This window comes from Ranitomeya imitator, chromosome 2 (genome assembly GCF_032444005.1).
Source record: "Ranitomeya imitator isolate aRanImi1 chromosome 2, aRanImi1.pri, whole genome shotgun sequence".
NCBI classification, from domain to species: domain Eukaryota; kingdom Metazoa; phylum Chordata; class Amphibia; order Anura; family Dendrobatidae; genus Ranitomeya; species Ranitomeya imitator.
The window spans coordinates 148,456,676-148,469,618 of NC_091283.1; the positions used below are offsets into that span (position 1 = coordinate 148,456,676).

Here is a 12,943-nt window from a genome sequence, read left to right on the forward strand (position 1 = left end):
GGGGAGTAGTAGTGTACCGTAATACACTAACCAGACTAACAAGGTAATACGAACAGGGGTAATGAAAAATACCAAATATATTCACACATGTAACAGAGTAATGCATCTGGAAGTGGAGGATGGGTTTAAACCAAAGTAGGAGAAGAAAGGGATTTATCACACACACAAAACCTAGCAGCAGTCACAGATAAATCCACCAAATGCATTCTCCAATAACAACCTCCAGACATGCAGCATAAGCTAACTCTGAGAATAAGTGCTAGTCAGGGCCCAGATTATATAGGAGATGCTAACAGTGCATAGCTGAGAGTCTAAACACTACAGGAGTGCTCAACTGAGCAGGTTAACCTCTGTGCTTCCAAAAAAAATTTACACTGTTTAATAAGAAGGTGAAGCGCTTCTAATCAGTGCAGGAGTAGCAGAAATCAGATGCTGCGGTCTTCAGGCTACTCTCTGTGCTGCGGTCAAAGGGGAGTCCCCAGTATCTAGGGGGTGCTGTGCTGTGGTCATAGAATAGTCCTCAATGTCTGAGGAGCCCTGTTTTGCTGTAATAGGGGAATCCCCAGTGTCCAGTGGGGGCTGTGTTGTAGTCAGAGAAAAGTCCCCAGTGTCCAGGGGGCGCTGTCCTACAGTCAGAGGGCAGTCCTCAGTGACCAGACACACTGTTTTTCAGTCAGAGAAGAGTTATCAGTGACTGGGGGGCTGTGTTACAGTTAGAGGAGAGTCCCCAGTGTACAGGGGGCTGTGCTGTGGACAGAGGAGAGTCCCCAGTGTCCAGGGGGCTGTGTTGTGGACAGAGGAGTGTACATTGTGTCCGGGGGGCTGTGTTGTGGACAGAGGAGAGTCCCCAGTGTCCGGGGAGCTGTGTTGTGGACAGAGGAGTGTACATTGTGTCTGGGGAGCTGTGTTGTGGACAGAGGAGAGTCTCCAGTGTCCGGGGGCTGTGTTGTGGACAGAGGAGAGTCCCCAGTGTCCGGGGAGCTGTGTTGTGGACAGAGGAGTGTCCATTGTGTCCGGGGGGCTGTGTTGTGGACAGAGGAGAGTCCCTAGTGTCCGGGGGCTGTGTTGTGGACAGAGGAGAGTCCCCAGTGTCTGGCGGGTGCTGTGCGGTGCTGATATCTGGGGTCTTTCTCTTTTTCAGGTGCAACTGTCAACCAAGAAAAGAGTATTCCAGCCCAAGGCCTCAGTGCCACTGACCGTCCAGGCGCAGACCGGATCCATTGTTGCTTTGTCCGCTGTAGACGTCTCTGTCTATGATGTCACCAAGAAGACACAGAGACCCATGGACCGAGTAAGAGCTGCCGTACAGGGTCTGGGAATGTTGGTCTTCCTTTTGTACAGACCCTAATCCTTCTCACAGCTGAGGTTCTGTAACAATCTATCCATTCCAGAAAGACCTCTGTGTGGTAAATGGGCTGAAGTCCTGACAAATTGTTTGCACTGTCACACTGTAACAAGCCCTCAGCTTTGGGAAGTCCTTGCCCTGTGTGGGTTCAGCCTCTGGATGTCATCCTCAGGTTCTCCGGAGGATCGAGGAGAGCGATCTGGGCTGCGGTGCTGGAGCTGGGAAGGATAACAAGGAAGTGTTTGAATTGGCCGGACTGACCTTCATCACAAACGCCAACATCCGGGCATCACAGACGACAGGTGGCGAATGCTGGGGGTTGTAGTTACATATTATGGAGCACCAGTATGGTAGTGAAATGTGTTCCCTGAAAGGTGAAGTACCGTCTGTAGGCCTCACCCTATGTAGCCTAAGTGCAACCAGGGTGCGGATACTGCCTGAGCGGTGGGGACTTGTACTCCGGGCGTGTGTACATTTACCCTGGGGCGAGTGTTTTGTTACCCAGGGCACACATAGATTTTCCTCCAGGGGTGCCTATACTTTTACAACCATTTTCATTTCTGAATGCATTTTAAATAATGAAGCATTTTGCAAATAACGTTGATTTTAAGTGTCCTGTTTACTGCCTACATCTCCCATGCAGAACTATGTGTTTCCATGGTTTCTGGCTTCTGTAACCCCTGGACACTGTAAGGCCGGAGTCACACTACAGCGAGATACGGCGGAGTCTCACAGGTTAAAAACAAGCTCTGGCGCCGGCACTCCGGAGTGGAGTGTGCAGCTCCATGTATTGCTGTGCGGCCGCACCCTCCGCTCCAGAGTGCCGGTGCCAGAGCTTGGTTTTAACCTGCGAGACTCGGCCGTATCTCGCTGTGTGTGATCCCGTCCTAATAGTTATCGTGTCAGTGTTTTGTCCTTTTGTGTTCGGGGGTTGTACTGTGTGCAGACATTGGAGAATACAAAGAGGCGCCATCAGTAAAGCAGCCAATCAGAGTCCAGCTGTCGCTACAGATTTGGCTGCAATAGATGTTTCCGTGTTGTACCTCTGGTCACCCATCGGGCCTGGTAGCCACATCCTGCTATCCTGTTGGCTCCAGCACCATGATTCTGGTAGCCCCCGTGGCTCACAGTCCTGTTGGCCCCTCAATCCAGGTAGTCCAACCCCGAGGCCCTTGTAGCCCCACCCTCACAGTCTTGGTAGCCCATCATTTCGGGTAGCACTTCTTCCCCCGGAGCTCTTGTAGCTTCACCCTCGCAGTCCTGGTAGCCCCTCAATCCTAGTAGCCCTGTCTTCACGTCCCTGGTAGAGTCCCGCCCCTGCTGTCCTTGTAGTCCCGCCTTTGCATCCCTGGTAGCCCTGGCCCTGTGCTGGCAGTCCTTGTAGCCCCGCCCCGCAGCCTGGTAACCTCGCCCTTGCAGTACTTGTAGCCCTGCCTTTGCATCCCTGGTTGCCCTGGCCCTGTGCTCAATCCTTGTAGCCCTGCCCCACAGCCTGGTCACCCCGCCCTTGAAGTCCTTGTAGCCCCACCCCCACAGCCTGGTAACCCCTCACTTGCAGTCCTTGTAGCCCCACCTTCGCGTCCCTGGTAGCTCCCGTGCACAGTCCTTGTAGCCCCGCACCGCAGCATGGTAACCCCACCCATGCAGTCCTTGTAGCCACGCTCCTGCTGTCCTGGTAGACATAGCGCAGTGTTTTCTTCTTACAATTTACATTTCACTTTTTAGCATTCTCCTGCAATGACATAATAAGGAGCAAACGATCAGATACCCTGGGGGCCGCAATCCTAAAAGCAGGTAAGTGCCCCCTTCCCAGATGTTACCCATGTTCCTTCTGCTCTGTGGGGGCTCCATCATGTTGGGGCAGCTTTACATCCGGACCATTATCTGATGGGGGTGATAGTCTAAATACAAGTGAGCAGCACAATAATCATGACTGCCAGGGTCTGATGGGGGTAGTAGTTTCAGCAGTCACAGCACCAGTTTTGTGCTTCTTTCAGCTGAGGGTGTGTTACAATGTATCAGATTCTCTGCAGCAGCTCGATCTCTCCACTTCTGATCGTCCACACCAAATACAACTGCGTGAGAGTAAGATGTCATTCACTGACAAGACGCAGAGATATTAGGTGCAGGGGAACTTGACCCTGGTATTATCGACGGAGTAGTCCTTTAAAGTAAAACTCCTCCACCCATCTATCCCCACCCGTGGCCTCCCCCACTATTCCAGCCCCACAATAAAAACACAACCACCGTAATTCTTTTGGAATGATATAGGCCACAGTAGCCTTTTTATTAAACATATAACAATAAATACATTGTAAATAATAACATTTTAAAGGCTAGAAGGAGTCCTTGGAGCCCCAAGAATCTGGTGATTGACAACCCATACCGCGAACATACATAACACCAACTTTACTCCCAGCCGATCAAAACCCTGGCTCGGGAGCACCAAAAAACCCAAACGAGGGTTGACTGTTCACGGTAAAAAATCCCAGGAGATCCGGCCACCCCTGCCGGAACTCCCCAACCACCATTCACCAGATTCAAAAGATACCAACACTAAAACAGAGGAGCCATATGCCAAGATGGATCCCCCAAACCCAATTTTTACCAACTCCCAGGACTCCCCCCAGCCGCCAAGGCCACAATGACCCGAAAGAAAAAATTACCTCGCCATAAAATGAACAAATCTAAAAACGACCCCCTTTACAAAAAACAGCAATAAGGGCGGGAGGACGGGACTGCTCGGGTCCACAAAAGAGCGGGAAGTGACCGTTACTTCCCAAAATCCCACAAACCCCCGGGCCTGAAACTCCCTCCCCCCTCATTAACCTATTTCCTACCCCTCTCCCCCCCATTGTCATGCAGGCCTCCGCCTACGCCGTGGGGGGAGGGGTACGGCTTGCTCCGGCCTTTTCTGGAGCACAGTCTATTAAAGCTGCCAATGGTCCCATTATATGATTGCAGTATGGCACTCTGCCGCTAAGGAGAGTGGCGGTACGTCTGATGGCACTAAGGAGTTCTCCTGACCAGGTATCACCAGAACACATTACACTTCACACTCCGGCCACTAGGGGGAGAAAAAGGCTTTATTTATTGGGCCACTCCTCACACTGGTAAAACTAGGGGCTGGGGAGGAAGTTAGTCAGAAGCTGACTGATTTGGAACCAGGCAACATCCCGTGGCAGGGGGTGTTGCAGGGAGAAAGCACAGGGGGGTCCCTGTCAGGCGTGGGAACCTGGCAGGTGCCTAGCAAACAGAACGTAACGGAACCAGGCCTGCACACCCCGCGGCGGTATCCAGGAGAGAGACACGAAGGGAAGGATATTGCGGAACAGTGTAAATGAGATCAAGCACAAAGGAGAGCCAGTAAGAGTCGTGCCGAGAGAGAGAGGCAACATCTTACTGAGGCGCGTAGTCGGTGGCCGGATCACCGTAGGAGTAACTGACTTCAGGCCTTACTTCAAATTCCGCTGGATAGTTCATTATACGTTGGCTGCCTACCTACTACACCTACGAAGACATAGGGGGCAACGCGTGGAGAGGGGCGTCTCTAGAGTCCCGGAAGAGCTCCGAGCCTTCCCGTCAAACGGGTGGCGTCCTAGCCATAACATATCTGGGGGACGTTAGAAACTAGTAACATCTGGAACCAAAGAACGAAAGAGAGAGAGAAAGCTGTAGAGAACGAACGAACGAGAACAGCAGTTGTGAGGACTATTCCGAATGCTCAGCAGGGTAGGACTACAACACACAGGCGCTATTGGTAGGCAACGATTTCCATCTGCGAGGGAAACTCTGGATGTGCCCATCGGACCGGCCGGTCTCTGATAGCCCGGTTAAACGTGCTCTGGACTGAGGATCTTCAAGCCTTCAGTAAAGAGACTGCAACCTTGTGTCCTCGTTATTGCTTGCACCTCACACCATCACCTTCCACATTACTGGGAAGCCCTGGGGACATACTTCACCTGTGGGAAGTTATACCATCCAGCTGCCATTCCATCACCCCAGCGGACCCCACAGCAGCGTCGGTTCCTCTGACCGAACACCACAGGTGGCATCACGAACCTCTGACAGACTGTACTATCACCTTTATTGGACGCCCCTTAGCAGGGTCACGACCGGGTCCAGCCACCGTGACAACCCCAGGACTGAGACAGAAAGGACCGGTACGAGTAACCTGTGGCCCTGTGTCTGGGGACGATCCATAATGACTATGGGGTGCACGGTACAGTATTGGGGTGCACCACCCGCCATCATCGTGGTCACATGACGCTTGTCCCGGCATGGCCGCTCTCAAAAATGTGACCGCAGGTAATAGACTCGTATTGTAACAATCATTCTTTCTCAGTCAGCACATACAAGGACAAGCGTCTCCGGCAGTGCTGCGAGGCCGGGGGCCGGGCCTTCACGGAGGACCGCCAGTGCGTGGCAGGAATAGCGCGTATCCAGAAGGACAAAGGACAGCCCTGCGTCAATGCCTTCAGTGCTTGCTGCGAGGTGGTCCAGGCGAAAGACCACGAGCTGGCCCAGAAAAACCTGGATATGGGCCGAATGTGTGAGTATTCACATGGCCGGCCGCTGTCAGCGCCCCGGAGGATAGAGGAAATAACCGGGTTGTGTTGTCTTCCAGTCATCAGAACGGTGTTTGATCTGGATGAGCCGGAGATCCGCAGTTACTTCCCAGAGAGCTGGTTGTGGGAGGAGCTCTCCATCTCTGACAGGTGCTTACATGGGTGGGGTGAAGGTCTGCTCCTCAGAGGCAGAGTCTGCAGCACTGATACATAATTCTCTACTCTCTCCATAGAAGAGGCTTTAAAGAGACTGGCCTGACCCTGCCTGATTCTCTGACCACCTGGGAGATCCAGGGGATCGGCATGTCTGACCAAGGTGTGAACAGAGTCTGTGTCTACATAGTGCGACACAGAGCCTAGATCCTGCCACCTAGATGAGAGCCCCTAGTAAAGGGGGTAATGGCGATAGAACTGCCTAGTAGTCAATAAAAGGTAATGGTGATAGAACGGTGCCCCGTAGTTGTCAGGAAAAGGTAATGGCGATACAACAGTGCCCCTTAGTAGTCAGGAAAAGGTAATGGCGATAGAACAGTGACCCCCTAGTGGTCAAGAGAAGGTAATGGTGATAGTGCAGAGGCTACTAGTGGTCAGGAAAAGGTAATGGTGATAGAGCAGAGGCACCTAGTGGTCAGGAGAAGGTAACAGTGATAGAACAGGGCCCTCTCGTGGTCAGGAGAAGGTAATGGTGATAGCGAAGAGGCTACTAGTGGTCAGGTAAAGGTAATGGTGATAGCGAAGAGGCTACTAGTGGTCAGGAGAAGGTAACAGTGATAGAACAGGGCCCTCTCGTGGTCAGGAGAAGGTAATGGCAATAGAACAGAGCTCCCTAGTTTTCTGCAGAAGGTAATGGTGATAGAGCAGAGCCCCCTAGTGGTCGGGAAAAGGTAACGGTGATAGAACAGACCCTCATAGAGCTCAAGAAAAGGTTTCGGTAATAAAGTAGAGCACTCTGGTGGTCAGGAGAAGCTATTGGTCATAGCAGAGTCCCCTAGCGGCCTTTGCTTCCCTGACATTGCTGGTTCTGGTTTTGCAGGCCTGTGTGTGGCCGATCCGGCCCAGATAACTGTATCTAAAGACGTGTTCATCGACGTGCAGCTGCCGTACTCCGTTATCCGGGGAGAACAAGTGGAGATCCAAGTCACTGTCTACAACTACCAGAACTCCAAGGTCAAGGCAGGTCATCCCCAAATGATCCTAAGCATTCAGGGAGTGTACCAGGACCCCCAGTGTGGTCACAGTCATGGTGGCTATGTGGGATCTGATATCTCTGGGCAATATGTCTAATGTACGCCCCTCTTGCTGTGTCACTGTTGCCTCTCAGGGTTGCATCTCTGTGTCTGTGGGTAAAGAAATCTGTCTGGTGAGTGAACTGAAGATTGGGCATCGCGGGAAAGCCAAAGACTGCAACGAGGAGTTTAATCCGGAGATGCCCAGGGTATTCACCTACAACATCCTTCCCCTGGCACTCGGCCTGCACACCATCAACTTTACCCTGAATGTGCAATTCAACAGCGAGAAAGTAGTGAAAACGCTGCGTGTCGTGGTAGGTGGCTGTATGCAGCAGTGGCTCCTGGGTAGTGTCTCTTTAAATGGCAACACTATGATCATGTGATCTTTGCTGTTTTCCAGTCGGAGGGCATTAAAATGGAGCAGAGCGTGGGATTTACGCTGGATCCGCTGGGGCTCCGCGGTACGTGCCGGTGGGGGCAAAGCTAGAGCAGGTTGTATGGCTGTGGGGCGTCATCAGTTCACTTTGTGCTTTCATTCAATCACATCTTCAATATCTGCTTACATTCGGTGAATGGAAACCTGTGCTGACGTAGTCCTGCTCACACAGCTGAGGGTCTGGTACTGTGTATCAGTGCAGTAGTATAGTGTCTCCTGTACTGATAGTTTGTTACAATGTATCAGCCTGAACTCCATGCGCTACATTGAAACAAGCCATCAGCTGTGCACAGGCCAAGATGGCTCAGACTCAGATGGATGTGATGATCACTGTATGCCGCCATCATAGGTGTCATGGGGAGCGCAGGCAGACACTGTGTGCTGGGCACCGACTGTCAGTTCCTCGGCCCTAATATTCTCATCATCTGTTCATATAAGGGGTGACAAAGAGGCAGCAGGATCTACCCTACCGGATACCCGCCAACACCGTGCCCAAGTCTGGGATCAATCGCATCTTCTCAATCAACGGTGAGTGACTAAAAGTCCCAGCATGCATTGGAGCATTGCATTGTGGTAATTGTTAAAACAGGACATACTAACACTACTAGTGTTTGGGGGCAGATATGACCAAAGAATAAGACATGATATAACAGAATAGTGATCACAGCTCTGGATGTGACTGGAGGATAAGACTTGATGTAACAGCAAAATAGTGACTGCATTTCTGGAGGTGACTGGAGTACATAGACATGATATTACAGCAGAATAGTGACTGCAGCTCTGGAGGTGACTGGAGTACATAGACATGATATTACAGCAGAATAGTGACTGCAGCTCAGGAGGTGACTGGAGTACATAGACATGATATTACAGCAGAATAGTGACTGCAGCTCTGGAGGTGACTGGAGGATAGGTGCTCACAATCAGCCACACCCTGCTAGGAGCAGCACCTGTCTTGTGAGCTCCAGCACTTCCAGCAGGAGGCCCAGAGTCTGCCTCTCTTCTCCCCAGGGAGAGGCAGGCTTCCTGGGAGGCCGGCATGGCTTCCCAGGCTTCTGTTCCCCGGTCTGTGCCGGCGGGGGACAGAGAGCAGCAGCAGCAGCAGCAGCAGCAACCGACCCAAGAGGGACTGAGGAGGTCGGGACGGGTGAGAAGAACCATACCCACCTACACCAACCCTGAGACGGCTCATCGTCCGCCCAGAGAGGGAGACAGGGGAGCCCCAGGCCCCAGGAAGGAGAGCCCAGGAACATCCTGGGGGGAGAAGAGCTCCGGCGAGTCCTCGAGTACCTTCTCCTCCCGAGTGGTCGCCATGCTACGTGAGTACGAGGACGCCGGCAAAGCACTGACGGGGCTGAAGGAGAAGCTGCGGGAGGCTCGGGTCCTGAACACCCAAGCCTCTAGCAAAGAGAAACCCGTGACCTCCCAGAGGTTCAGAGCCCTCAAAGATGAGGTGGTCCGGTTAGTGCTCCTCCGGGAGGGGATTGAGAAAAGCGCAGGTCCCTTCCTGGAGAGGTTTAAGAACCAGCGGCGGTTCTCAGAAATGAAGGGGTTAAATACCTCAGGAGAGCCGCCAGCCGGCGTCCTAAGCGACGAGGAGGAGGAGGACGACGTGGCTGTGACTGGAGTCCTACAAGCTGGAACCAGCCGGGAGAGTGAGTCGCAGAGCCGACAACAGGGGAGCGGCCTCCCGGCACGGCAGAGGACTCCGACAGCACAGGCTGGAGTGTCAGCGGAGGAAGAGGAGGAGGGCGGTCTGCTAGAGGAGATCCGACAGCTGGAGTCTCCAGTGAACCTGGACCGCTTTTCCTTTGGTGAGGACGAGCCAGCAGAGGAATCCAAGAAGAGAAAGAAGACAACGAAGGAGACCGCACGGGAGGTGGTGAGTTACAGATATGTACTGATGGATGATGTTACACCTACCGCCTCCTGTGTAAACCCCACCAAACCTAAAGGCACGGGCTCTGCAGTGGGTCCGGGGCATAGGCAAGGTGGGGAGAGGAGGAGGACGTCCGGCGGTGCTGCCGTCTGTGCGGGGAACAGTGCAGGGGGCGAGGCTGTGGTGGTACTCACGGCGCCGGACATAGGGGACCCCGAGGAGTTTCCCTCCCTGCCCTCTGCGGCTAAGCCGGTTCTCACCGGGGCTGGGGGGGGAGAGGGGGATGTCCACGCTGTTGCGAAAGGGGGACGGTGTGGGCAGACTCCATCCCTGCTCACTACGGCTGAGCCGGCCGACGCCGGGGCTGTGGGGGGCAGGTCCGAGAGACTTGGTGCGGCGAAAGGGGGGCGCACTGTTGTGACAGGGGCGCAGTGCGCCTCAGTAGAGAAGAGGCATGCGGCTGCGACAGGGGAGCAGCGAGTCCAAAAAGGAAAGAAAAAGCAGGAAAAATCATCTGCAGGGAACACTGGGCGCCCTGCAGTGACGGGGGGACAGAGTGCTCCAGCACCCAAACGTGACACCAGGACCCCGAAGTCTGTCGGTGCGGGGCAGGCGGTGCCCCCCAACAAGCAGCAGGCCCAGGATAATAAAATGCAAACTGCTGCAGTAGGGGGGCAAGATGCTCCAGAGACACAACACAGCACCAATCAAGGGAAACCGGGTGTGGTGCTGCACCCCTCCCCCGGTCCAGCAGGTGTGAGTGCAGAGAAGCCAGACACAAGTGAGGAAGGAATGGATGTGACTGTGGAAGGTGCAGAGAACACTGGGACAAATGGTGGTGGCAATACTGGTAATAAAGTGACGGGAAGTGGTGGCAATGGTAAGGGGAATGATGGGAGTAGTAGTGGAGTGAATGGTGGGAGTAGTGGTGGAGTGAATGATGGGATTAGTGGTGGAGTGAATGGTGGGAGTAGTGGTGGAGTGAATGGTGGGAGTAGTGGTGGAGTCAATGTTGGGAGTAGTGGTGTTGCAAATGATGGGAGTAGTGGTGGAGTGAATGGAGGGAGTAGTGGTGGAGTGAATGGAGGGAGTAGTGGTGGAGTGAATGATGGGAGTAGTGGTGGAGTGAATGGAGGGAGTAGTGGTGGAGTGAATGTTGGGAGTAGTGGTGTTGCAAATGATGGGAGTAGTGGTGGAGTGAATGAGAAGAGCATTACTGGTGTTGGTGGAGGGGAAGCAGGTAGTGGTCCCGCTGCCCCCCCAGCGGTGGCGGGGGCTTCAGCCCCAAGCTATTCAGGAGCTGTCACTGCTGGGGGTAGTAGTGCGCCCTTGTCTGGTGACCCTGAGGATGGTGACTTGCAGCAGCGCTTCCTGGACGCCCTGAGGAGAGGGGAGAGTTCCATCAATGTAGAGGGGAGGGATGTTGATCTGTCTTTCTGGATAGAGAGACACGGTCTTTCCGCCTTCCGAGATAGAGGGGCAGAGACTGTCTGGTCTCTGCCGACACCGGGGCAGAGGAGTAACCGTAGGAATGTGGCCCGTCTCCAGTGGGTAAGCAAGGATGCCTGTCCTGATCGGTCAAAGGTTGCTGAGCTCCTGCTGGGGATGGGCTTCGCGGCATATGACATCTTTGCCTTGATCCATCCCTATGGGACCTCCTACTACGATGTCAGCTTCGTGAGACCGGAGGGCCTTGAGCTTTTCTGGTCTCGCCATGAGCTGGCTCGGGGTTGCCCCGAATGGCGGGGTTTCCTCGCTGTAGCAATATCCCGCCAGAACTCGGTCAGGAAGGTGACCGTTTTGACCAGTAACGAGTCACTTACCTGTGTCGACATCTCCACCTGGGTTGGACGATACGGCGACATCGTCGGTATTCCCGAGAAGACCCTCGATGAGCATGGTATCTGGTCAGGAGCCTGGACCTTCATGGTGAAATTGAAGGTTTCAGGAAACACTGTTACCCATATCCCTTCCTCAACATTTTTGGGGAGGGACAGGATCTTGATTTTCTACCGGGGGCAGCCTAAGGTCTGTCACAGGTGCGGCAGCCCCACACACTTCAGTGCGCAGTGTACCACCCAGAAATGCGCACTGTGTGGGGACCTCGGCCATCTTGCTGCTACCTGTGGCAGGATTAGGTGTAACTTGTGTGGTGACCTCGGTCACCCGTTCAGTCGCTGTCCGCGTTCCTTCGCCAATGCGGTCCTGAAAGCAGCGAGTGCAGGACAGGCGAAAGCCGGGACCAATCTCGCCGGTGAAGGGACCAGCAGAGGCGGAGGAGGCAGGGAACCGGTGAGGAGCAGGCTGCCGCCATCCAATATCAGGCGGCAGGAGCAGCGCCATGGGAACAGGGGGCAGGGAGTAATGACCCTAAACTCTGACCCGGGTGCTTCACTTGCAGCTGAGGATCCTAAAGACAGCGAATTGAGCGAGGAAGTCAAGAGACTTGAAAGGGAGGAGCAAAATGACGCCATGTCTGCCCAGGAACCTTCATCCGGTGACAGTCTGGATGAGGGAGAGGCCGAGTGGTCACAGCAAAAGAAAAAGGGTAACAGGAAAACAACTAAGGATAAGAGGGGGTCCGGGCCTCGAGCCTCCTCCTTGGAGTGCGACCCCTCTGACTCCGTAGCCCTGATCCAGGTGCCATTGGAAGGTCCAGCCGCCCCCCCTCTGGTGGATCTCTCTAACCGGTTCCGGGCCCTCCAGGACTCCCCTCCAGAGGGGGGCGATGGGGACCCGGGGCCGGAGGTTGCGGACAAGGTTGTTGGGGCTCAGGAGGTCGCTGGGTCTTCTTCTCAGGGGGCAAACACAAAGCCTTCTGGGGGGGGGACTACCTCAGGACCACCAGACGAGGGCCAGAGTGTATGTAAGGAGAGAATGGATGAGTCTGTTTGTCTTAATCGCACTAAAAACTCATCAATGTCAGAGGAAGAGGGTGAAACTGTTGGGGGTGGGAAGAAAAAGGCTGTCTAATTCAATCAATCATGATGGCGGCACCCACCCCGTTGACGCTGGCAACCATTAATGTTGCCAGCATAAAGTCAGAAGCGGCTAGGTACATGGCCTTTCATTTTCTCGGCCAACTTGATGCCGACATTTTGTTTTTGCAGGAGACCAGGTTGACCGACCTATCAACCATGCATAAGGCAAGGCGGGAGTGGAGGCACGGGCCCTCCTACTGGTCTCTTGCGGCCGAGCCGTATAGCGGGGTGGCGGTCCTTTTTAAGACCGCAGCGGTTGAATGCAGACGATTGATCGAGTTAGAAATGGGGAGATGCTTGATCCTAGATGTCTCCATGGGGGGACAGGAGCTTCGGCTCATTAATATCTACGGTCCCCAGTCCAAGTGGGACCGCAAGTGTCTCTTCATGAAGATCAAACCTTTCCTATTTTCGAGCCGGCAGGTGGTCTTTGGAGGGGATTTCAACAACGTCACGAGACCCTGTGATAGAGGAGGTTCCGGAGACCGGCTGGCTTACGATTGCG

General features: G+C 54.0%; 1 protein-coding gene across 1 annotated transcript in view; it reads left to right on the forward strand.

Moving 5' to 3' along the window:
* Positions 1-12,943, forward strand: part of C5 (complement C5) — a 130,477-nt gene that overhangs the window by 25,822 nt on the left and 91,712 nt on the right. The window contains exons 14-23 of the mRNA XM_069747431.1: positions 1,142-1,291; positions 1,518-1,647; positions 3,071-3,139; positions 5,691-5,897; positions 5,973-6,063; positions 6,147-6,229; positions 6,947-7,086; positions 7,235-7,456; positions 7,543-7,603; positions 8,017-8,106. Of these exons, the coding sequence (XP_069603532.1) occupies positions 1,142-1,291; positions 1,518-1,647; positions 3,071-3,139; positions 5,691-5,897; positions 5,973-6,063; positions 6,147-6,229; positions 6,947-7,086; positions 7,235-7,456; positions 7,543-7,603; positions 8,017-8,106 (1,243 nt within the window). The remainder of the gene's footprint in view (positions 1-1,141; positions 1,292-1,517; positions 1,648-3,070; positions 3,140-5,690; positions 5,898-5,972; positions 6,064-6,146; positions 6,230-6,946; positions 7,087-7,234; positions 7,457-7,542; positions 7,604-8,016; positions 8,107-12,943) is intronic.